We start from the raw sequence: 25,652 nt of genomic DNA on the forward strand, positions 1-25,652 counted from the left end.
TTGGAACTCCTTTTCCTCATTCCTGGTTTCAATTAGCAAAAGAAATTAATTATTTTAGAAGTCTTTAGTGCCTTAAAAGAGAAGAATTTGCATTCTACAGTGAATACAATCTTCATAAAGAGCACGTACCGTAATGTTGTTAAATCAGACAATTTAAAATATTTTCTTTACAGAGAACTGCTAAGAACTCATAGCAAATACTGCTGTTCATTTTAATTCATCAGGAAAAAAAATCTATACTGCAACAAACAGAAGACATTCTTGTTGATTTTTAATCAGCAAATTTTGTTTCAATGGATCATTTCAATAGTCACTACATGAAAAAACAGTGATTTTCTCATCTTTGGCTACTTGCAGTGTTGCACCTATTAATAAACATAATTATTACTATTTCATTTGCCTCTTCATCTGACTAGATTTCTGAATGGGCATCAGTGGTACCATCAGTACAATATGAAACATTTTCAGCAATCACTTCTACTTCTGCCTCTGAATTTTAGAGGAGACATTGGTGCACCAAGGTTTTGAACATGAAAGCAGCTGATGGCCGCCTGTATAGTTTCAGATTCTCTTTGCTGTTTTTATTAGGGCACCTTCTTATAATTCAAAATACTCATTTTGCACACATTTTTCTTTTTATTTCTTGAAAATAAATAAATAAATATAACACAACCTTCACGTCTATTTACTTCCTTGACCCAAACAAGTGGCAGCATGTTATGAGACTTTTTGTTTATTAAATCAAAGTTGTGACCAGGAAGGAAAAAGAAACACAACATCTTCTACAGAAAATGCAGAGTATATAACAGTACTAGAAAAAAAATAATATAGAAAACAGTTTTACTGTAGACCTTTTGACCATTTCTGTAGAACAGTGCAGTGTAGAACAGGCCTTTTATTTTTTTAAATAAAATACAGTTTGTGAATAAAGATGCAAGTAAAATTAATTACCTGAATTATGTTAACATTACTTACCACATTTACCTTAACAAAAGCTACTGTGAAAATTGACAATTTTATGGGGCTTTTTTCACATTAATGTGCTTTTTTCACAAAACAGGAAAAAAAATAGCCATAACACTAGCTTACTTGTGGATGTGTATACTAGTGAACTGGGGGCACTGTACACGGGAGATCCCTCCTGGTTTGCCTGGCACAGCAGCACCCTGCCTACAAGAAAGAGAGAGAGAGTGGTATCTGGTTTTGGAACACTTCAACTAAACCTCAGTTTTTATCTTAAAACAGAAATAAAGCCATAACTGAAGCAGTGCAGTGAAGAAGGGGCCCTTTATGTCCTTTGACTTCAAAACAAAAAGAGCCCCCAATAAACACATACAACTGTACATTGGAAAAAGCAAAACACAGACATCCACCCAAATCCAAATACTCTTTTTATCACATGGAGAAGCTGGTGCAAACTCTGATCATTTACAGCATGCACCAGTCCCTCACCCTGCTGCAGCTGCTCTCTCCCTCTCTGCCCTCCATCTCTGGAGCAGAAGCTGCCTAATTAGCTAATTAGCTTGTGCAAAGCTCCTACTTCCATCACCCAGCCACTAACTTCTCTTCTCTCTAACTTCTGCTGAAATGAGAGACTACTTAAGCAAATACAGCAGATAAATCAGAACACAAAGGTCACATATACAGATATTAGGTCAAGTACGATCTGAGTTACATCGCTTAAATTAACACTGATGTGAGAGAAATCACACCATTATTAGTACATGTGAAGATTTGAGTATTTTTTGCTTGAATGAGAAATACATAAGCATATATAATGTTCCGGTATGTAAGGATTAATAAAATAAAATATATAAATAAATAAAAAATAAACCATCAAAAACGCCCCCCCCCCCCCCCCCCCCCCCCCCCCCCAAAAAAAAAAGTAAAAATAATTTTAAACAGTGCTTAAAAATTTTCAAAGAAATCACTGAAATTTAGGATTGTTTCCTCTTTTTTTAATAAATTTAAATCCAATGCTTTACTACTTCAACCTCTTTCTTTGTAGTTATATTTTAACATTCTTAGATGAATAAAGACTTTACATTGAACAGAGGGAGAAACAGCTATGCTTTCACACTAGGAAAAAACCTTCTCCACTTTAGGAATGCAGTCCACCGGGAAGAGCAAGCTGTGACACATGTTTTTGCAAATATATGTACATATACAATTGTAAACATACATACAACAGATATATACACTGACATACTTCAAGTTGTCAGAATTTATGAATCACAGATTTTGAAATATATTTACCTAAAAATTTGTGAGACATTAAGAGAAGACATGCATTGCCTTATAAGCAAAGTAACTCAACGGAACCGAGTCAAACAAAAATTTGGAAGATGATGATGTTAATTACAAATGGTAGGTATGATTTCCATATAGAATTTGCCTATCTAACAGGAGCAATCCTCAATTCCTCAATTTACATGCAGTTAACACACCTGAATTATTTCAAAAAAAAACAGTTTTTTGTGTTTTTTTTTTTAAAAGAAAATCTCTATCATTAACCATTTCTTTAATTATCAGCTGTCAGTTGAGGTGGAAATATAGGAAATACTGAAAGAAAATAATTCTTGTAATTTATACAATTTTGCTAAGTCTGTGAGCGCTGGAAATCTCATGAAATATTGTGCTTCCAAACTTCTCAGTCCATAGCATATCCTTCATTAATGGGCTTTGGCAATGCTTGATTTTATTTTCAGTCATCCACTACTAATCGAAAAGGTAAAACAAGTTTTTAGTTTGTTTCTTTTTGGGTGGGGGTTGTTTTTCTTTTGATTGGTTGTTTTTTAACTTAAGACAGATCTGTCTATATTTCTGGAAGCTCTAAATAAAGGAAATTGAGATACCAATGGCAAGCATCATTTTCAGGCTAGTAGATAAACAACAGGATCCATCAACAAACTTGACAGTAGGAATATGTACACTGGAATATGGATGTATTTAAAACCATATAGATGCTTCAAAACTTGTGCTACTACAGAAGCCTGAAAATGTAAGCTGAAGGTATAAATGAGTTCATCCAGCTGAGTGAAATAAGAAAAGGGATTATTAAAAACAGTAATTTTCATCAGGTTTTAAGAATAAATTATGTATAACTTCATGTATACCTACATAAAACTAAAGGTTTTCAAAAACTGAAGATTATAGTTATATATTAATCAACATAAATACTAGATATTTTTCCATGATATGCAGCTAGAGATATTTTACTATTTTTTGCAGTTTAAATTCTTATTACAGTTTTTCTGATTTCATCTCACACAGGTTTCGTTACTCTAGTCTTCTTATTTCTAATGAAAATACTTCAAACAGGATGCTCTTTAAATCCATATGATTACAGTGTATTCAATTTGATGCATAGAGCTTTCTAATGGCATTTTGACATTCTGCCTTTGAATTTTGTACATTGAATTATCATCTAAATCACTATTATTAGATATTTGGGAAAAATATGGAACTTTTTAATTTACTTTTGTGAGAAAAGGTTTCTTCTGAAACTCATTTTGTTATTAAAAATATTTAAATTGTAATTAGTAGAACTGGGTAAAGATTGTATTATTTTCAGTAAACTCTTCTGTAAAAGTCTCAGAATATTAAAACAATCTGTAAATTCCCTAATGGAATAAATATATATATATATTATTTTTCACCTGGAATGCTAAACTGTACCATGAGACAATAAAGATTTTTTAAAGAATTTTTTAATATAAAGTGATTAATATTTCTCTTCAAACTGTAATTTAATAATATCATGGAGCTGAGGAGCTTCAAAAAATTACAGTCATGCAAGAGTTCACCCTTAATTCTACCATCTCTTCTGTACCAGCGTGCTTAAGGCTGATATTTTCTCATTAAGAACAATCTGCATACTTTTTTTTTCTCTCTCTAATATGAGGATTTACATATTTGGTCACAGAGGACATGTGACTAGTGATACAGGATTTTGGAGATCATCAACTGAAAGCCTCTCCTGACTCCTTCTGTCAAAAGGATCAGAAAAAATTAGCATACATATTTGAAGAGTGGATTCACTACAGGCACGCCAGGTGCCTCCTAGGAGAGCTTCAGACAGACCAGTGGCAGAAGGAAGCTGAGGCAGCCATGCTGCTAGGTGTAACAGGAGCAGCGCAGTCTGCAGGGGCTGAGCAAGGCCGCGGGTTATCCTGCACGCAGCAGGCAGCTGTGCTGCAGCAGGGCATGTTGTCAGCAGACAATAAGCCTGCAAAGAACCCACTGGTTCACCACTCATCCATGGCTTACAGGCTGGCAGGATGCACAAAACCATACTTTTCAAGTTCAAAAAATATTCCCACTCATACTTCTCTTCCTGCAATGTTTTCTCCTACAGCCTATGATTAAAAATGTACTGTTCGATTAGTTTTTTTGTTGAAGCACTATTATTTTTAAGGAAATAATTACTCAAAAGTGTCTAAGGAAGTAAGGAAAATTATGTGAAGTCTTTAATATTTCTAAGATGTTAAAAATCAGTCCCCAATCATCCAATATATTTGACTAAACGTATTTTTCTATTTTTTTCTACTTTCAAAAATATGCCTTCTTGTGCATAGTTCCTATTTACATGGTTTACATAAATTAATCTGTAGAGCATAACCATAAATGCCAGTGTATTAGTGATGACCCACAGGTTACCCACTGGTTCATACAAAAAATATGAAAAAGTTCATTGTATTTCTTAAATACTTAGGTGGCTACATTAACAATGGAAGGACTTTCTAGTAAATTATAAATGATTTTCTATCACTTCTGTCAAAAATAGCTTTTGTATCTAACTGGAACCATTGGGTAGCCAGAACTACAGACAGCATTAAAATAAAGATCTGGAGTAAGCTTAAAAGAATTTGCACAACTAGTTGAGTCTCTTTGGCATCCTTGGAGGAAGTATAAATTGAAACAATATTTTCAGAAGAAAAAATTCAAACCATTATTTAAAATTATGCTGCTGAAGCAAAATTAATAGTGGTAGAGCCTTGATCATGGGACTAGCTGTCTTTTGTCACAGAAAGTAGATAGAACTTTCAGAAATCTTCACGAACAGAATTGCACAAAGTTGATATACCATTATCAATAACCCGAGTTTACAATGAAGCACCTGCCAGCATAGTTGTCTTCAGAACCTTTGCTCCCATGCAAAAAGTTTCCTGTTTACAGTTCTGTTATTTATTCTCCAAGATCTTTGGGGATTTACAAAAGTGAAGAGGATGGAGGTAGCACTTCATTACACTCCAGAGCAATAAATTATAACAACCTTAGTGTAAGCACATAAGCATTTTCGGTGACAGAATAAAGCCAATATCCAGGGCTGGTCCCCATTGTGTATTAGTGCACAGGTGGATATAGAAACTAAGCAGGTTACTATACACAAGGAGATTTTGTGGAGATTAAATCACTCTAATCCATTCTGCACTCAGCTTGCCAGGTAAAGAAATTCTTCTTTATACATATTTATTCTACTATGTTACCAATAAGAGCTTGTTGCTTCTTTTAGCAACCAAGTACCAGGTCATACATTCTACAGTATTACTTACAGGTAAAATAAAATAAAATAAAATAAAATTAAATTAAATTAAATTAAAATTAAATAAAATTAAGTTAAATTAAAATAAAATAAAATAAAATATGCAGGAAAGTAAATAAAAGCTAAGAATATTTGCATCAGTAATTGTTATTTCATTTTCCCCTTTCTTCCAATATAGCTGGATGGTATATAGACCAATTTTATTTCTGTGTTAGTTCTCTGTCATTCTGATCACTGTTCTTCTTTGTACCTGTTGCAACAATTATTATACTCTTATTGGTTTGCATATATAAATGGTTCAGAATTTGTATGTGACCTATTAGCAGCAATTTTTATCAATCTCCTTTGGTGCTAAGGGCATTGCTAAATGAATGAGTTGCTTGATTATTGGAGGAACATAGGTGTCAGGAATGTAAACGTGCTTCATACAATCATCTAGGTTGGAAGAGACCTCCAAGATCACCTTATCCAACCTCTGACCTAACACTAACAAGACCGCCACTAAACCATATCGCTAAGCTCTACATCTAGATGTCTTTTAAAGACCTCCAGGGCTGGTGACTCAACCACTTCCCTGGGTAGCCCATTCCAATGCCTAACAACCCTTTCGGTAAAGAAGTTTTTCCTAATATCCAACCTAAACTTTCCCTGGCGCAACTATGTCTACTGTTCCTATCCTCTTAACTTCTGTTCCATATACAACATATTAAGAAAACTACGAGGCTGAATTTCTCATGAACATGCCAGGAAGTTTGCTAGTGTACCAATGATCCTCATAAACAATCCATGTCAGCTCTTGATTTGCTATCTTCAGAATGTAATGTAATAATGGCCTTTCCAGACAGAATTAACATTACTTTTGTTCTGGTCTGAAATATTGTTTTATGATGTGTCATTTCAAATGTGCTCAGAAATAGATGAGAAACACCTAATTAAAAGACCACTGTTGTACAGTAATACTGTATTGTATGCAATAATAATATTGTCCCATCTGACTGGGGAATTCACAGAGAACCTCCAACTTTGATGCATACTAGTTGGTGTTAGCTTAGCCCTTCATTATCAATAGTCAAACTTAGTATGCTTTTAAGTATGTTAACAAAAAAAGTGCTTCTTGAGTGCCACTTGGGACCTTTCTGTGAACTGAATACTCCTCTTTTGGTTTTAAACACAACCATGGCTGTATTGATTACATTAAATACCTCCATCCATTATTAACGAGGAATAAACTAGTAGCATCCAAAAATATACACCTCCTTTAACCCTTTCTTCCAGTATGTCAAAAATATAAATAAAAACTATCTTTAATTTCCTCAGTGTTATCTATGGAGTTTCTCTTAAACAAGAAAATTGAACGGCAGGGAGGAGAATCTAAAGCAGTTAATGTTCAAAGGTGAGTTCTGTAAGTCCAAATCAGTATCTATACTGCCTTCTGAAAGCTAACCTGAAATACATTCAGCATTCAGTTACTGAATAACCTATGTATACTTGCCTTCTGATAAGTTCCACACAGAACAATGAGAATCTGTATTCTATACATACTCTTATATTTATGTAATAAGTCCTTGATCCATGTATAACCTCATATAGGTTATTAAAAACCGGGGGGGGGGCAGGGGGTTTCAAAGACATATTATGGGATCTCCTCCTCAAAAATTCTGTTTAACTTTCCTTCCATAACTTTTCTGAGCATAGTGCATGGGTTTGTTTGTTTGTTTTTAATTATTATTTATTACCATCTCTTAGAGTGTCACCAAAACACTCAATAAAATTTGGCAATGACTCCAGAGAACAGCAATGCATGTAGCAACAAACATCATTTGTAAGCTATCCTTCCAATTACTCTTTGCTTTTGGGAAATAGGCCTCTTTCTCCTGTTACATATGTGCATTGTCTGGTATATTAAGTCATGCACTGGGTTTAGAAGGTTTCTATATCATCTAAGGAAAAAGCAGATGAGCAACGAAGTTTGCAGCTCTGGTAAAAGTTTTGTGTGAGATCCATTCTCTCTTCCTTCTGTAACTCGTACTCAATCTAACAAGGTGCTTCAGGACCTCTCTCTCTCCAGGAGCTGCCATACCATACACAACTGGTCAGATTGCTTACCGGTATGTACTGCAGTGACTTAGACTGGGAAAGACATTGTGCATGGCACAGGAGCTGGATGTGCAGATTCCTGTGCAAATTCTTTTAAGCTCTTCTCCCACGTCAAGATCCTTTCCCAGCCCTCACAACATCATGAGTTGCTTTAAAGCTTGACCCATTTCATCAGCGAAAAGTTGAAAGATACATGCACTACTGAGGCACTAAAATTCACCAAGATCGCCTTCAGAGGAATAAATTATTCATGCAGATTCCCAAATTTTGCGAGCATGAAAAAGACATTACAAAAAGGTAATGCAGCGTTTCCAAACTTTCCAAATGAAGTATGTGACAATAACTGTTTTTTAGTGGTAACTTTAGGCTGTGCCATGGTTCTCTGGGTCTGTGGCAAAGTAATATGAACTTAAAAACAAACACTGACTTGTTTCTATTTTAATTTCACGCCAGTCTTACCATAGATAGGCTGTATTTTGTGCAAAGAATTCCTGTAATGTTTCTGCTCACAATATAAAGCAATCGCAATAAACTGCTCTTTCCAAATATAGTAACAAAAAAAAGAAAAAAGAAAAAAAAAAGTTTAATCAACCATACACATTCCTTGTATTGTAACCAAAAAGAAAATACCATGTCACACAAAGTCAGCTGCTGCTTATACCAAAATACCTAAGAAGGCTGGAGAGTTTCCCTATGCTTGCTAGAGAATTATGATTGGCATCCACATGTAGATACTTACATACTGTCACCAAAAAAAATATCTAAAACTGGAAATAAGCTGTGTAATCATGTAAAAAATAGTTGTAGTACTGTCAGTACTGCCCATAAGTGTAACTTTCCTGTGATGTTTACTGTATTTATATGTACCTGAATGTGCATATATATAACTGACATTAAGTGGTATTCACTATAATCATATACAGAGAGATGTCCCACTGAAGTTGTTCAGGACCTTTGAAAATCAAATCGGTGTTCCTCATCTTTCTAGCTCCTCCTAGCAGACTAACATATATGTAAATGATAGTTACTCTTGGTTAATTTAACTTGATATTGGTTCACTTGCAACTTTGACAAAAAAAAAAAAAAAATATTCTACAGTATAAATATAAACTGAGCTGGTATACTAATCTTGAAACAGGATAATTGGGAATATAAAATGCACTTATATTCAGCTGATAACTAAAACGGGCCACATTCATACATCTGCCTGATGAATAAAGGCTGCAGTATGAATAGAATCACAAATAAATGAAACTGGAGCCCTTCTGCTCAAACACAAACACTACAGTTTCCATACCCTTTCATATTGTGTCAAGATGCTATTTTCTGTGTAAATTACCTATTTCAGTAAATCGATAAAACATAAATGCAAATCTAATGCAATTAGATGCAGAGATGCATACTACTAATTTCTTAGTTCCAATGGGTGCTGATTTTAACTTAGAAATAAAAATCTACTCTGAATGACAAGCTCTATCTGAGAGTATAAAAGCAAAAACTAAATCATCATGTATAATCCTGGTTTTTGTTAGTTTATTTCTTCTCTAGCCAATTCACATTCCACAACTTCATGAGCATAAAAGAACATTACAAGCAATGCAATGTTTCCAAACTTTCCAAAACATTCACTTTCACTAGAAGCAGTTCTATGGTGGGAGATATTCCCCAAACAATTTTCACAAAGAAAATCTGACAGAGCAGATATTGTGTCCCATTCTAAAACACAACTTTGTCTAAGCTACCTCCAAAGATAAATAAACAAATGAAATTTCAGTATTTTTAAATTTCTTCTCAGTAAGTATTATGAAATTCAATTTCAACATTAATGTATTGGGGATTCTATAATCCAATGCCCCAAAATGAGAAGAAAATGCAGAAGAGGAAACAGAAGACATTAACTGTATGTTTGGAATACAATCCAACAAATCTTAAACTGCTTTAGCATTAATTTGCAAATGTAATCAAGGTTTAAAACACATCAGAGTTTTCCACTCTACTTAACTATATTACCTTTACATTTCATATATTACTTTATTACTTTACATTTGAGAATAGTTTGTCTGTCTGACTACCCACCCTAATTCTTGGATCCTTCTTTGTTATTCATCTAATCAGATTCATTTATTCCTCTGATTCTCATTAATTTGCAACCTTATCCAACATTGCAAATATGGCACTCAGTCCTGAACAAAGTGTTTTAGTGATTACCTTGTAGTTTGTCTTAAATTTTCCTCTGAGAGATTTTTAAGGCAGTGCTTCTTCCATATAGCCCTACCTGGTATTTGAATCACAGTCTCAAGTTTTAGTTCATAAGACAACCACCAAGTATCCTGGAGCTTAGACTTCAGGTCCAGACAAAGCACACGAAGGCTAACTCTGCATTTTCAAGTAATTAGTGAGACAGTAGCAGCAGCTATAATAAACAGCTGGTTTATATCCAGTCCCTAAATCTACATCACACAGTCTGGAGGATTTACTCTGGGCTAGTTTTAGCTTTGTCCCCTGAAGCAGACAACCCCATCATACACGGTTCAAAGCTGTCCAAAAGCCAGTCTGGTTCAAATGTTTACATCCCCTTCACGGGACACATGACAGCACGCACACAGAGCTTCCAATGCAGTTTCTTGCAATCTGAATCTATTTCACCTGTGCCAAACCTACTTTGCAAACCTGAGCCCAAAATGTGGCAAGCAGGCATAATTCTCATATTTACCTCAAAATCATGCTAATGCTCCAAACAACAATATTAACAGGAGGAGACCAGGAAAAGGTTTTAAAAAAGAAAATATCAGTATAATGTTGATAATTAGATAGTTTTAGGATGCCAGCATATTTCTTTAATATTTTTGGTCAGAAAACCATAGAATGCATTTTTGCTAACCACCAGAATGACAAGAATGACACTTACGAGAAGTCCAAGCATTATTTTCTTCTCAAAACATTAGGGAAAAAAAAATCACTAGGAGGGCAGGGTCCTCCTAGTTTCCAACTATCTGCAGCTCAGGGACTTCCTAAGCCCAAAGCAGTTTCTGTGAATCTTACAGAAGTACAGCATCTTACTTGATTAAAAATAAAACAAAATAAAATAAAATAAAATAATAAAATAAAACGAAATAAAATAAAATAAAATCATTCAAGACATACAGGAGGAAGGACTGTTTACCAACAATCGAAGAAATCCAAATCCACCTCTCTCCCCAAACGCCTCCTTTCCCATTTTGAAAGAATTCCAACTTTCAGCAAACATGCAGTTCATGTTTTTCAGATCCTATTCGTGCACAAGTTCATCATCATACAGTATCAAATGATACCTCTATACCACACTGTGGTCAAACTTACACAACCTTTATACTGAAGAAGCTGAAACTCATTTCTTAAACATTATCTGCTGTTATAAAGCTCTATCTACAGCTCACAATTTACCATGAAATAATCAAGTGTATGGAATTTCTATTAGAGATCACATAAGAACAATATCAAAGCCAACCTGTATACTGGATTTTTAAATATGCATCCACATAGAAGAAACACCTTTAAAAGGGTAATACTGACAGTATCTGTGATTTTCTTTTTAAAATTTAGACTTCAATTCAATGTTAAATCTATGTCAATTAACGTTCAGATTTGAATTTTTAACTAATTAACTTAGTTAATCTTTCAAAAAATAACAGTCATTGGCATTATTCTTTGAATAATCCTTGTTTAGTTTCTGTAATGGTAGACATTTTAATGAAAAACTCATTATAGTATAGCATAAGACATAATTAATTCTCAAAGATTTTTTTGTGTGTAAATAGCTAGTACAGATGCTGCTGAATTCCATTTTCTACTGACTTTATTAATTTTTCATAAACCAGTATTCTGAATATAATGGCTTCTAACAGCTCTATAGAAGTTTCAGAAATGCATTAACTGTCACCACTGGTGTTAAACTAACTAGGATTATATCATTTGTATGATTGTATTTTAACATTATGATTTTTAAAACAACAGTTACAGCTTTGTGTTATGCTTTGAAAAGGAACATCTCTATAAATTAACAGATGGGATATTAAATAACAATTTTCTCATTTTGCTGTATTTAGAAAATTGCTTAAACTGTTTAGCTAGTAATTTTGAGAATATGTTTATTTGGAAAAAATCTGCCAAAATCTGCCATTTAGTCATTGGTTAAGTTCAAATCTAAGCATATATAATTATTTATAAAGTGAATTAATATCTATATATTGATAAACAGCCAAGTTTCACCTGCTTTACACATATAGTACAGTGAACTTTTACTCTGGGATCTAGAATTGCTGGGCAATCATATGATTCAGCTTCACAAATTCCAAATGCTTTCAATAAGAAGTATTTCTAGGGCATTACATAACAGTCATTTAAATTCTAAGAGAAACACTAGAAAGATTAAATGAATCCCAGGTGCTTTTACACTCCAGAAATGGATGCTTTAAGACACTGACAAAGAGAATTAGCATTAGCAAACATACAAAAATCCTCTCTTCCCCTGGGTTCTTATTTAAGTGCATGTTTATATATATTGTACTATGGTATTTCTTTATTTCTTAATTAAAAATAGCGTTATTTTTCAAAAGTTAAAACAAACCTGTAAAAGTAAATTTGTTACAAAATCTGCTTCTTGAAGGATACTGCTAGCTTCTAAATTGACAGCATGCTAAGAAGTCCCAGGCATTCAAAACACTCTCTTTGCTCTGACTGTATTATGTATAAATAGTCAAAAGCACAAGCTCTTCTCCTTTCTTACATTTTAACTGATGGGGAATTTTTTCCTAGCCACCTGGGAACAATACATAGTAACTATTAAAGAAACTGGATGTCTACCATAGCCCTCACTGGGTTCACACTATTTACAGAGTGAATACAACTATTCAATTGAGCTAATGGAAGAAAAGTAACTACGAAGAAAGAGCTGAACTAACACAAGATGAATACTGAAACAATGGCATTAACCGCTGAGATTATTAACGGACAGGAGCATCTCTCCTATGAGGAAAGGCAGAGAGAGCTGTGACTGTTCAGCCTGGAGAAGAGAAGGCTCAGGTGAATCTTATCAACATGCACAAATATCTGAAAGGAGACTGTAAAGAAGCAGAGCGAGGCTCATTTCAGTGGTACCCAGTGACAACACGAGTGGCAACGAGCACAGCCTGAAACACCGGGGTTCCATCTGAATGCCAGGAAACACTCTTTTTACTATGAGGGTGACCAGGATGAGAGGTTTGTGAGTCTCCAGATCTGGGTATACTGAAAAGCTGTCTGGACATGGTCCTGAGCAGCCTGCTTGAGGTGACTTGCCTTGAACAGGAGGGTTTGACCACATGACCCTTCTAACCTCAGCCATTCTGTGAAGCTGTCAACAGATAAAGTATCGTTATAGTATCTTATATTTAGCTATATAGGATGACTTCCAACTAGCTGCTGAAGAACATCTAGCACTTCTTGACTATTCACGAAAAACTGTATGTAATTAGTTGCTTAAGTAAAAGGAGGATGGGATCTCTGTAAACTGTGCACTATGACCTGTAGTGGCTCTTTTCCCACTAATCTTAAGTCATTTCTTTCTCCACTGCCAAACAAAAGTTTTGAAATAGCAGATTGTTTGTTAGTCATGACTGCACAATTTTATATATATATATATATATATATATTTTTTTTTTTTCCCTGTTGACACTGTGAATTCAACTGTACTCTGAAAGAACATTCGCTACATTGCCAGGTCATTCCCGTAACATATTTTGCCCCAACTTCACATACTGGAACTGTCAAAAAGAAGCCTCTTCACTAGCTCTGATCCCTAAAATATATTTCCGCCTCTTGCAAGAAAAAAGTCTTTTCTAATGGCCTTACTATGTCTCAAGTTACCTGCATTAAAGGACTGATCTGTTGTAGTAATATAAATGCAATGATATTCTACATTCTACTAAGGAGAGTGCTTAATAATTGCTCAATAATTCATCATTAAAAAGCAAACAAAAACCACAAACAAATAAAACAACAACAACGACAACAACAAAAACATAACCAGCAATAGCCACTTCATTTTCAGACTGCCCAAAGCTGAAATAACGTCTAGCTATTAAGCATAAAATATACACAATATGAGAACAAATAAACAGGTAAAATTCATGTTATAACACCGCAACAGAAATAAAGAATGTAACAACATACATCAAAAAAGTACCATATAACTCCTATTAAAGAAACCAATCTGCAAATCTGTCTTTTGTCAATCACAGATGAACAAACATATGAGAGAGGATAACAGACATGCTTAACATACAAAATTCTGTTTCACTATGGGATGGATTTAAAATTGGATGGGTACAAAAAAAAAATGAAAAAAATTGCCCCAATTTATATGAAGACCTTGTGAGATGAATCCTACACTACTTCTTACAAATTTCCTCATTAGGACCTGCCTGAAAACTTGATAAAACAGTTTACTGGAAAAGATATGCTGAAATGAAATGATAACTTCATTAAACATCTATTTCTCGTAAGGATGAAAAACACCTTATGTAGTATTCTTTTACTATTTAAGGAAAATATAGAAGAATATTTGGAGGAACAGCAAATTTAAAAAAAAAAAACAAACAATCAATTACATTATGTTTATATTGCAAAGTGGAATTCTGCAAAATGTTGAAATGAGACAAATTACTGTCCTTTTGTTTTCTATGAAATGCCATTTTAGGACATTCCAGCAGACCTGGGGAAGGGCTGGAGACGTGCCAGTGATCTACCCACTTGCACGCTTGCAGTCGGCAGCTATTAAGAAGTATTTCTGGGCCTCTGAGTTATAACAGCAGACTTCAAATGGCACTTTGGGAACATGCCACTGTTAATCCCCATTACTGCATGATATGAATGTCCATATTCTTGGAGTGTTCTGATTTACTACAGCATGGCCATTTTGAAGACAGAAAAAGTCTTAGAAGGGCTACTCAAGAAGAAAACTCAATAGTATTTTTGTAAATACACAGGTTTTTTTTCCAGTCCCCAAGTAATTGTTTACTTACATTGTGCTTGGTCTGTATCTTATGTTTATCTTATAGTCTCCATTTTTACCTGTCATGCCTCAATAAAGGTTTTCTTTTACAGAAGTGTACACTCAGAGAAAAAAAGCAGAGCTATAACAATCATGTCATTGGTCCTACTGTTTACCATTATCTTCAAGGTTTTAGAGTTGATTTACATTGCGTTCCTCCCTATTTGACTTTAATTGCCTGCTTCAAGTTGTCAGGACATAACTATATCCTAGATTTGCATTGCATTAGGGGATCTCTTCCCTTCTCTATTGATCTTGTCTTATGGAGTAATTTAACTCAATTCTAATTTTCTATTGCATGCGGGGTGCTCTCTATCCAAGGAAGTGAGTTATGTGTATTCAAGTGATGCATCTTATGAATCTTGTTAAGCTTTACTGCCTTATAGCCTGCACTGATGGAATATTTAATCACAGAAATGAGTTGGCAGATATGATGTACAATACGGTTAAGTCTTGCGGCGTGTGTCTTCACCGGCAATTGAGAAACAGTTGAATTCGCAATTCATCAGTGCCATCCTGACAGCTTTGTATAACCTTCTGGTGTTTGTTTGTTTTGTCATTGTTTTTGTTTTGTTTTGTTTACTTATTCCTGAAGATTAAAAATACTTTAAATCAACAGTTTCTCTGCAAACGTGTCATCTTTATTTCAGAAGGGGCCAAATTTTTCATCATTTATTAGAGATAAAGGAACTTCTTGCACTGACTATGAAATAGTTGGTGGCACTTCAAAATGACAGTGCTGGAGACAGTAATTAAAACAAATAACTAGAACTTTGTCTTAAAACCACATTTCTAATTTTATAATCTTCAAAAGTGGAATTGCTTTTTCTCCAGGTAAGATGGGTGGACACAAAAGTAGAGATATGCCACAGCATTCTATTATGGCATACTAGAAGTGCATTGCTCTTTTACTATCTCATTTTATAATGACTTTAAGAGATTTGCACAGAGCCAGAGCTTTTTATTTATTTATTTATTTATTTATTTATTTATTTAAAGTAATTTCTTAAAGGAAGTTTTAAACATCTGTGAGAAAAAATAAATCTTTTAGTCAATACCGAAAATATACATTTGAGGTGCATGTAAAAAAATGCCTGCATATGTAAACAGAAAAAGAATCTGAAATACACTAAGTATCTCGACAGAATTTTCTGCATAGGTGTGGTAGAGTGCATACCATAATTCATAAAATTGAATTAATACTTTTCTAATGGTAATTAAAGATTCTCATTAAGAAGGGCAAACACCTCCCTTGTGTTGGCAATAAAAATGCATTTGGGACTTTAGGAGGTTATACAAAAAAAAAAAATCAATAACCTGCCATTTTATAATTAAAAGAAAAAATAAATGTTAGGGAAAAATCCAGTAAATTACGAAAATTACCTTCAGGAGAGATTGAAAATATTGATTTTAATTTACAAACTATGTGAACTCTTCATGCCCTACTTCATGAGACAATTATAAGTCAGATTGTTAATTCTGCATACGTATTAGAAAATTGATTACTGTACTGTGGGAATATTATTACATTTGTCATTAACAAAAAGTCATTTATATAAAATGACTAATAACTCTGACTTTCTAATTTATGCAGGTTCAGGTTTGGTTCACTACCTACTCAAACGAGATCAATGTTAAATTCCTGTTTTCAGCGTAGGCATACATCAAGGAAGGTAATAAATTCTGCCTACACTAAATATCACAATTCCATGAATACCAGTATTTTTGTTATCCTGATGCCACTTTAAATATGCAATTTGGATCATTTTTATCTTTTTAGTAAATGGCACTGGAGGTATTACATGCAACTTCATTAAATTAAGTATCAGTTTGTACCAGCAGTCCTATAAAACAACTTTTCTCTCTTGAAGTCCCTTCAACTAACCAAGCATTTTCAGCCTTGTCCAGTGAAGACTTGAATATCTCCAAGAATGGAGATTCCCTAGCATCTGTAGGCAACCTCTTCCCATGTTTAACCACCACTAGTGAAAAATGTTTCCCTAACATTTGTTTGAAACTTCCCTTGTTTCAATTTGTTGTAAAGAATGTATTTAACAATTACCTCTTTATTTTTCATTACCTAAATATGTGACAATGGATATGTTTTTTTTTTTTTTTAAAACAAATATTTTTATCCAGTATACACACACACAGAGACAGAAACAACTAAAAAATGGATCTGAATAAAAAAAATGATAATTTCCCAGAGATTCCCAGGAAACTCATGAAAGCTTATATAAACTCATGGAAGTATATAATAAGAAAGGTAGACAACTTTATTACCTATTAAAAACATTTGGAGTTACAGTGATTATTTCTTCCTTAGATTTAAATTATTAACTCTAATGTATATGGCTTTTTTGGACTTGCTAGTGATTATGTTTATGGGCTGGATTCAAGTTCTTCCGAAATCAGCTCGGTTTTGGAGTACAAATATGTTTTCAGTGATGCTGCTATAGTTTACTTAGAAACTGTTGCTAGCAATGGAAAAAGGCAAATTTTCATCAACTCCAAATTGTACCCGTGATCAGAACCATCTCAATGATGTCTCTAGAGATAATGCAGATTACAAATACAAAATTTTTAAAGTCTGAGTAACTAAATATAAAATTTAAAGAAAAATGTTCAAGAAAAATTATGAATGCAGTTACTCTATACATTTGTGTGTATATATGTACATGTATATATAAAATATAAATTTACGGATAGATTTTTTTATTGTTCACTAAGTTTAAATAATTCTAGGAGCAAAGTGAATAAAAATAAAATAAAAAATAAAATAAAATAAAAAATCTAATGTAATACTGTGATATTGCAGTATATTCCATGTTTTATTATCTACTTTCCAATAAAAAGTATTCGTTTATCTTCTACATAAACTTCAGGATTCCCAGGTAACTGTTAAAACGTTCATCAGAAATCTGTAAATGACTGACAGGTAACATGAATTAAATACAGAAACCAAACTTCACACCAAATATATGATCTGTATTTCTACATGTTTTAAAAAAAAAAGTTAAAATAAAATGCAGCATGGACAGCTATAGTTTAATCCTTACCTGCATAGAATTCTGGACTATAAACTGCACCAACAACTGGATTTAATTTCCAGCCTGCAGCAAACATAAAAACATAAATGAGTTAATATTGCAATTAGTGATAATAATATGTTGTTTTTTCTTCAATTTTTGTATGGAGATATACACATAGAATGGCTCTACGAAAGGTCATCTTAATGGAAGTTTTACAGATGTCTTTACTGATCTTTACTATCAGAACATTCTGACTCTGAAATACAGAAATAAGCAAGGAAACAAATCCTTCTCTGGACATGACTGTACTGCAAGTAGCACTGGGTCAGTGCACTGGATCAGTGCACTGGATCAGTAGCACTGGATCAGGTGAATCAGCCTGGCTGCAATGCAGTTACCAAGAACTTACCACCTGAATTTCTGGAATTAAATCAGAACTAGTTCAGGTATTGTTATATCACGTAGTACTCTAGAGTAGATCTATTCTCTTTCATTGCTTTAAGTCTCCGTTTACAAGCCAGTGAGGCCAAAACAGTTCATTTACTGGACACAGTTGCTTCTGATAAGCATGTGTTAGCGTAAATTACACGGCAATAAAATCATCTGAGCATTTTGATTCTACTCTGAAAAAAAAAAAAAATGAAAGTGTAGACACTGAACAGGAAAGATATTTGTGACAGGAAAGATATTTGTGCACCCTGTGATCCCAGTCAAATTCCAGGGACACTTTTTTTCTACATCGCATTTGTACTTCAGACTGAAGTACAAAAGTACAAAAGTACTTCAGACAAGTACAATTTTTTATCTTAGTGTTTAAACAACTATATAAACTGCTAAGACTGAAAAATCAGGGTTTTTCCAAAAGCATATTTTATCAGAGGAGTAGGAAGCACTGTTTGTAAATGGGAATAAAGAAAAAAGCAAGCTAAATTCAAGAACTATAGTACTTCAAATAGATCATTTAACTTGACTGCTGTAACAAAATACAATTGAGGCATGGAAGCAAAGCTTTTCAAAATCAAGAATAGCCAAGATGGGGAGAATTTAAATGCAAATAGTATTGAGGCTTGTTTCTGCCTTGGCCACTATAAGACTGAAAAAATATAACACAAAATCTCAATAGTAACACAAAAGAAAACTACTCCTACCCTTAAAAATACTGTCATCTCTATCTGATACTGTACTGGGTTTACATGGAAAGGTTTTAGTAGCGGCGGGCTGTAGGAGCAGCCTCTGTGAGAAGTCCAGCAGCTGCCCCATTGTTAGGTGAGGGCTGGCTCCAAAGGGACACGTTGCAGGCCACAGCCGGGCCATGAGCAACAGTGACTGGGCCTCTGGGAGAGCAGACTGAAGAAAGGGGAAAAACAAGCAAACAAACAAACGCTGTGCTACAGCAGCTGGGAGAGAGGGGTGAGGAAAGGCAAGAGAAGCAGCCTTGCAGACACCCGGGGCAGTGCAGGAGGTGCTCCAGGCATGCAGCAGCAGTTCCCCTGCGGCCTGTGGAGAGGCCCCTGGTGGAGCAGGCTGTGCATGCTGTGTAGGCTGCATGTGCAGGCTGCAGCCCATGGGTCCCACAGCGGAGCAGATCTCCACGCTGCAGCCTGTGGAGGAGCCCACCGTGGAGCAGGTAGATGTGGCCTGGAGAAGACTGCGGCCCGTGGAGAGCCCCTGCAGGCGCAGGCCCTGGGCTGGAGCTGCAGCCCGTGGAGAGGAGCCCACGCAGGAGCAGGGGGTCTGGGAGGAGCTGCCACCTGTGGGGGACCCATGTTGGTGCAGTTTGCTCCTGACGGATGGACCTCATGGTACTGACCCATGTGGGGGCAGTTCTTGAAGAGCTGCTGCCTGTGGGCAGCCCCCGCAGGATCAGTTCGGGAAGGACGGCATCCCGTGGGAGGGACCCCATGTGGAGCAGGGGAAGAGAGTGACCACAAAGACAAAGTGTCATGGCCTGACCGCAGCCCCCATTCTCCGTTCCCCTATGCTGCTCAGGGGGAGGAGGTAGAAGAGGGTGGATGGAGGAATGTATTTTTATTTTTTGTTTTGTTTTTTAGTTTCTCACAGCTTTAGCTTTTTAGTAATAGGTAAAAAATTAATCTCCCTATGCTGAGTCAGTTTGGCCTCTCATGATAATTGTTGAGTGATCTCTCTGTCCATATCTCAAGCCTTGAGCCCTTTTCATACCATTTTCTCCCCCTTTTTCTTTGAGGTCGGGGAGTGAGAGAGCGGTTGTGGTGGAGCTTGGCCACCCAGCTGAATAAAACTACCACAGATACATGGTACCTGTTTATGAGGAAGTAACTGTTCAGTAAGAAACATGATAGGTGTTCTTGAAACACAACTCATTAATAATCTCAGAGTAAGGCACAGCACTGTATGCAGTTTGCTCCACAGAAGTAACCGTGTTTGCTATATGTACATAAAAGACAATTGCAGAAGCCGGAAAATGGCATTCCTTCTGAAAGTATCACAGGATTTTTACATCACCCCTCAATTTCAAGTACTACAGGATTGTATACAGGAATGTCATGGTAAAACAAATACTCTTAGCCAAATTTTGTCTGATAGAAAATCATCCAAATATTGAGACTTTCAATAAAAAATTTTTTTTAAAAAAAATAGATTAGTGAATATTTAGTATTTCAAATTCATTGCTTCCTCAAAGATCACTCACTGATACTGCCTGAAATGAATGATTGCACTGAATTACACATGCAGACTTTTGCTGTCAAACATGCTGACAGGCACCTCTCAGCTTTTTAGATACACTCGCAGTGCCACAGTTTTCCCGAGAGAAAGAATAAGATCCTGGAAGACACAGGTTGTTCTTCACAGCTGAAAGTCACGTTCATATTTCAGTTCCTTACCTCTCTCGCACTGATGGCTGTATCATCTAATTTTTTGAAGTTTATACAGGAAATACATTCATTGTGAAAATAACAGCAATTAAACTTAACTTTATCTTGTCAGCTACAAATGTGCTGGCCCATAACTGTGTGGGTTAATCAATCAAGAGAGCAACTGCAGCTGGAGGAAGCTAATTCTCTGCAGTGGGTGTAATTTTGTGCATTTCTCTTACTGTCACAATTTCCCCCTCAAGTTGAAACTATAAAAGTTCAAAACATAAAAACCAACCACAAAAACAAATAACACATCTTTGTGCCCCACAAAAAGCCACCTTACATAGTCATCTAAAAAAATACACATTAAACCTGCTAAAGGCGAGGAAATAATTACATGTTGTACAGCAGAAAAAGCTTTGATGGAAAGTGGGACACAGCAACGTAGAAAGAATTATTTTCACTTCATAGGGGAGACAGGAATGCGTTGCCTGAGGAATGCTTTTGTGGGAAAGAAGTCCTATGACACCGACTGCTTTCTTCCTGTTTGCATACAAAATAAGGAGGGAAGGGAAAGGGAGGGAATATAACTGCGGTAATAGTCACTAGCTCCAATTTTGAATCTAAGTTTAGATTAACTGAAGGCACAAATTCAAGATTCTGCAAGTATAAACTGTGGAATATTCCTCTACTGATCTCTGTTTCATGCTCCTCATTCATGCTGAGGTTCTCTCAGTATACTTGTACATAATTCTCGATTCCACAGGATAGGTTGGAAAATTAAAAATGTCTCAAAAGTATTTTTGCCAACAAGTAGAACTCTTGACGCTGAATTAATTCACAATGAAAAAGCAGTTCTATCTCCAGAGCACATGAGAACAGCCATCAAAATCATCTTGTCTGAGAATAAACTCACATCAACTGAATGTTTATAAACCGATCATTTCAGGAGTTGTCCAAAGTCACTGACAAGCTTATTTATTTCAAAAACAACTAGTACGTAAGAGCAAGTCACTTATCTGAATTAACCTGCTTATATTAAAAAGAAAAAAAAAATCTGCTGAGTTTTGCAATCATATTTACAATGTGAGCCCTGTTATCAAGCAATCAGCAGTATCCAGGAATGAAAGACAGAATAGAGTGTATCTTATTTTTAAATTAGAGTAAGCATTAGGGCCTCATATGTTTTTATATAACACAGAATTTGTCTGCCTGGCTATGTTTTCCATACTTGCCAATAACATGTCAGTCACCACATACACTTTGAAAAATCAAGCCACATGCTAATGAAGAAGTGGTTCAAAAGAGGTAGACGTATAAACAAAAATTTTCTAGCTACCTGTCTCAGAAGTATCGTTCAAGTGCTAACAGGCTCATAGAAGAATTAAAATAATAATAATAATTAGCTTTATCTTTATCTTTTATTTAAAAGGTGGGACCTTTACTTTAGACAACAATAATCTTTAATAATCAGCTATTGCACTGGTTAATTCCTGACAAAAAGATAAAGAACTAGAATCTCAAAACGGCAGGATGACTAGTCATAGAAACACCAATTAAACCAAGTGAAACACATTACATGTCTACACTTCATTTGGTGTTGATTGTAGTGACTGTGAATTAAGAACATGATTCTACCTGTGTGTTTACTTAAGGGAACCTCAGACATTAAAAAAAGTTAGAATAAGTAAACAAATAAATCAACGTTTACGAACTACAACCAGAGTTTGTCTTGGTAGATACCTGTCAAAAGGCAAAAGAACATCCTGCATGCAAAACCTTGGATATATGGATTCACAAACAAATGCTAATTTTTATACACTCAGCAGGATGTTTCACACTTTTACTGAGATCCAGTCCAGATAGTACAGGTTGGAAAATGACAGACATAAAACACTTAAAGTGGGAAAAACTTAACAACAAATTTTAATCGTTTCAATTTTGGATATACATAAATTACAATGCATGACCCAAGTAATCCTGCAGTGCAGGACACAGAGGTGAATCTTCCCTAAAACCATATTCCTAAAATCTCATATCTCTTTTTTCAGCATTACCTTCATCCAGCACTGGATGTGTTGATGTGTAATGTGATATTTGATAATTAGCTGTGTTTTAGCCTTGATGTAATATGAATACAAATAAGAATACATCATCATTTATAACAAACCTACGTTTATATTTTTATCATCATAATATAGCAGAGTAAGTTCTTAGTACGTATCACATAGTTAATTTAGCTCCCTATTGCAACAAAATCTTGTTATGTGATCCAGTCAAGCTTCCTGTCTCTTTTGTTAGATTCACTGAGATGTTTTAAAAGGCATTAATAATGAAGGAGATTTTCCCATCTGGATCATTTGACAATTTACAAACAAAAGTTACAAATAAACTTACAAACAAAATGAGGAAGAAAACAGTTTCTGAGAAAACATGAGGAATTTCAAGAGCCTTCTTCTCCAGATCATTATAACTTGCTCAATTATCACGTCAAATGAAAGTCATCACTTTATTTTTACCATGTTAAGAAAAAATTACAACTAATTAAAAAATAAAGCCACTGTTTGCCATGGTTTTTAGTAAAACCTCACTAATGAGTGCTCAAATATAGAAAATATTTCAAAATGGAAAAGAGTCTAAGCTAACTGTGGAAATCTTTATATATGTATGTGCAGATTTCATCTGTTTTCTAATGGATGGGAAAAGCTAAATTAAATTGGAAAGTAAATAATTACAGCTACACATTCTAGTAAATCTGGAAAATGTAATTGCAATTCAATTCAATTGATTTATTATTATTTGACATTGAGTTAGTAACTTGTTAGCATTTTTTAAACTAGCAAATGCAAATAACTTCTGGAGCACGTGATAAAACACTGCCAGAGAAAACATTTTTAAAAAGTTTTTTTTTAGCAAAAAAAAAAAAAAATCAAAAAAAAAAAACAACTCCAAACCCCTCAAATATCTATAGATTATATCTTTATCATTAATGTACTAAATTATACCAACTTGCTAGGTCAGTATTAGAATAACCATTTAAAGTAACTTACAGTTTAGATTTTTTCCATGGAAAAATTCTGGAATCAAGCACCTAATTACAAGTTGCCTTTTACTCCAAACAAATTGTGGAAGGGAGGCACAGAAGGGATCTTTGCCTAGATGAGTGCCTCAGTACTAAAAAGCATCTCATGCCTGACAGAGACGATCTTCTTACTGGCCTCCCTACCTCCGTCACCCAAGCAAAACTGAATACTCTGATTAGTTCATTCATCACAACATCAACACTGCACGAAGCTAGAAGAGAATGATGCCTCCCTACCAGGTACATTTTCTTATTAAAAAAGCCACTGTCGTTAAACACTCAGATTCCTATCAGGCAAAATGACGCATGCTATGTCCATGCCTGTGAATTAGCAGAAGTCTATAGGGATGGAAATTAAGCCGCCCAGCCATAATATGTTTTCTTACTGGCTCATTGGACGAAGACTGAGCCCAAGAAGTTGCAGGGAATGCAGACTATGACAACTCATCAGTAAATGACTACCCGTCCACCAGAAGAATGAGATTTCACATGCATAACCAAAAAAAAAAAAGCACTGAGATCTCATGCACTTACCATTCGTGTAAGGGTTGACGGTCTTTTTATTTGTCATTACACGTGCTGTTGCATTATTTACCTAAGCACATAGAAAACTGGATTAGAAAGGGTTACAGGAAGAGTCCGTGATATTATTAAACGCATGCATTATTACTGCCATTAGTCATGTAAAAAAAAAAAAAAAGCAATTTAATTTATAGAAGGCAACAGGTGCATAACAAAATCATACTATTTATAATTACATTTACTTTCATAACCATTTTAACTTACAAATCATTTCAATAAAGCAACGTCATATCATTTAAACTTTAATAAAAAGACATTAAAAGCAAATTAAAAGGTATTGCATAATTTAAGACTTAAGAGCATGCTTGTATTCCATGATAACACTGATACAATAAATATTCAAAACAGAAAGAAAGATTATATGAAGGAACATGCAGTGGAGTAGAAGGGAAAGAGACAAGGTACAAGGAAACAAAGAAAATGTCAAAAAAAAAAAAAGGGACAAACGAATTTTAGCAGTGTGCAACGTAACCCTTTAGAAGAGAAGTACCATTGGAAAAGCAACATCTAGCATTCAACACTTGGAACAAGAGCCTTTTTCATTGCAAGAATTAACAAAATCATTCAAGCTTTAAAATCACAGCTAACAAAAGGATAAAAAGAGGGTGCATTATTTAACACAATATGGAGTTAACAATCTGAGTAAGATGTGCACGAAGTCATATCCTCAATCCAATCAGTGCCTCCCAGGCTTGCTTAAAACGTACACTCAATTACAGGCGTACCAATATAGAAAAAAATGTAGCATCAAGAAAACTTAATACAACAAGTCAAAAAAATTCACGTGGTATTAGCGCTAAATACGTGAAACGGCAGATGGACTTCTCCACTTACCATTCAGCACCATCGCCAGCATGGGTATGTATACAGTTACCATGGTTACTGAGAGTTTGGTGAGGGCCCTAAGTGCTACCGTCGAAGGGGGAAAATGAAAAGGCAAAATATGCAACATCTTACTCAAAAGACGACAGCATTTTCAATTGGTATTTTTTTTTTTATTCTAACAAATACAATTGAGGCAGTATTGAAGGGGATCCAGTGGTACTAAAAAGCATTTGTGTTGTTTTTTTTAATAGATACGACAGGGTCAGGCCACCCAGCCAAAGTAGCCTGACGGGTTCATTAAAAATGAAATCTTAAAATTGGTCGGTCTCTAGTCTGCCTTTGTTTCTTTTTCTTGTACATCTTTTGGATGCTTCTTTCCCAATCTGAATTTTTGAAAGCCACTGTGGATCCCACATCAACCCTGCAGCAAAAAGAAAAAAAAGAAAAAGAAAAAAAAAAAAAGAAACCAAACCAAACAAGAAAGATAAAAACCCAAAACCAAACCAACCAAAAAAAAAAAGAAAAAAAAACTTTTTTGTTGTTTTTGTTTTGTCTGTCACAGTTTTGTTGTTGTTCTCAATTT

General features: G+C 34.8%; 1 protein-coding gene across 50 annotated transcripts in view; it reads right to left on the reverse strand.

The window, feature by feature from the left end:
* Positions 1-25,652, reverse strand: part of RBFOX1 (RNA binding fox-1 homolog 1) — a 1,146,084-nt gene that overhangs the window by 73,540 nt on the left and 1,046,892 nt on the right. For 41 of the 50 annotated variants that reach the window (XM_048062448.2, XM_013189461.3, XM_048062436.2 and 38 more), the window contains 3 exons: positions 24,197-24,257; positions 17,771-17,824; positions 1,090-1,170 (listed from right to left, as the gene is read on the reverse strand). In XM_048062448.2, the coding sequence (XP_047918405.2) occupies positions 1,090-1,170; positions 17,771-17,824; positions 24,197-24,257 (196 nt within the window). The remainder of the gene's footprint in view (positions 1-1,089; positions 1,171-17,770; positions 17,825-24,196; positions 24,258-25,652) is intronic. The other 9 variants (XM_066977847.1, XM_066977845.1, XM_066977836.1 and 6 more) reach the window with 1 other exon arrangement.

This window comes from Anser cygnoides, chromosome 15 (assembly GCF_040182565.1).
Source record: "Anser cygnoides isolate HZ-2024a breed goose chromosome 15, Taihu_goose_T2T_genome, whole genome shotgun sequence".
Classification (NCBI taxonomy): domain Eukaryota; kingdom Metazoa; phylum Chordata; class Aves; order Anseriformes; family Anatidae; genus Anser; species Anser cygnoides.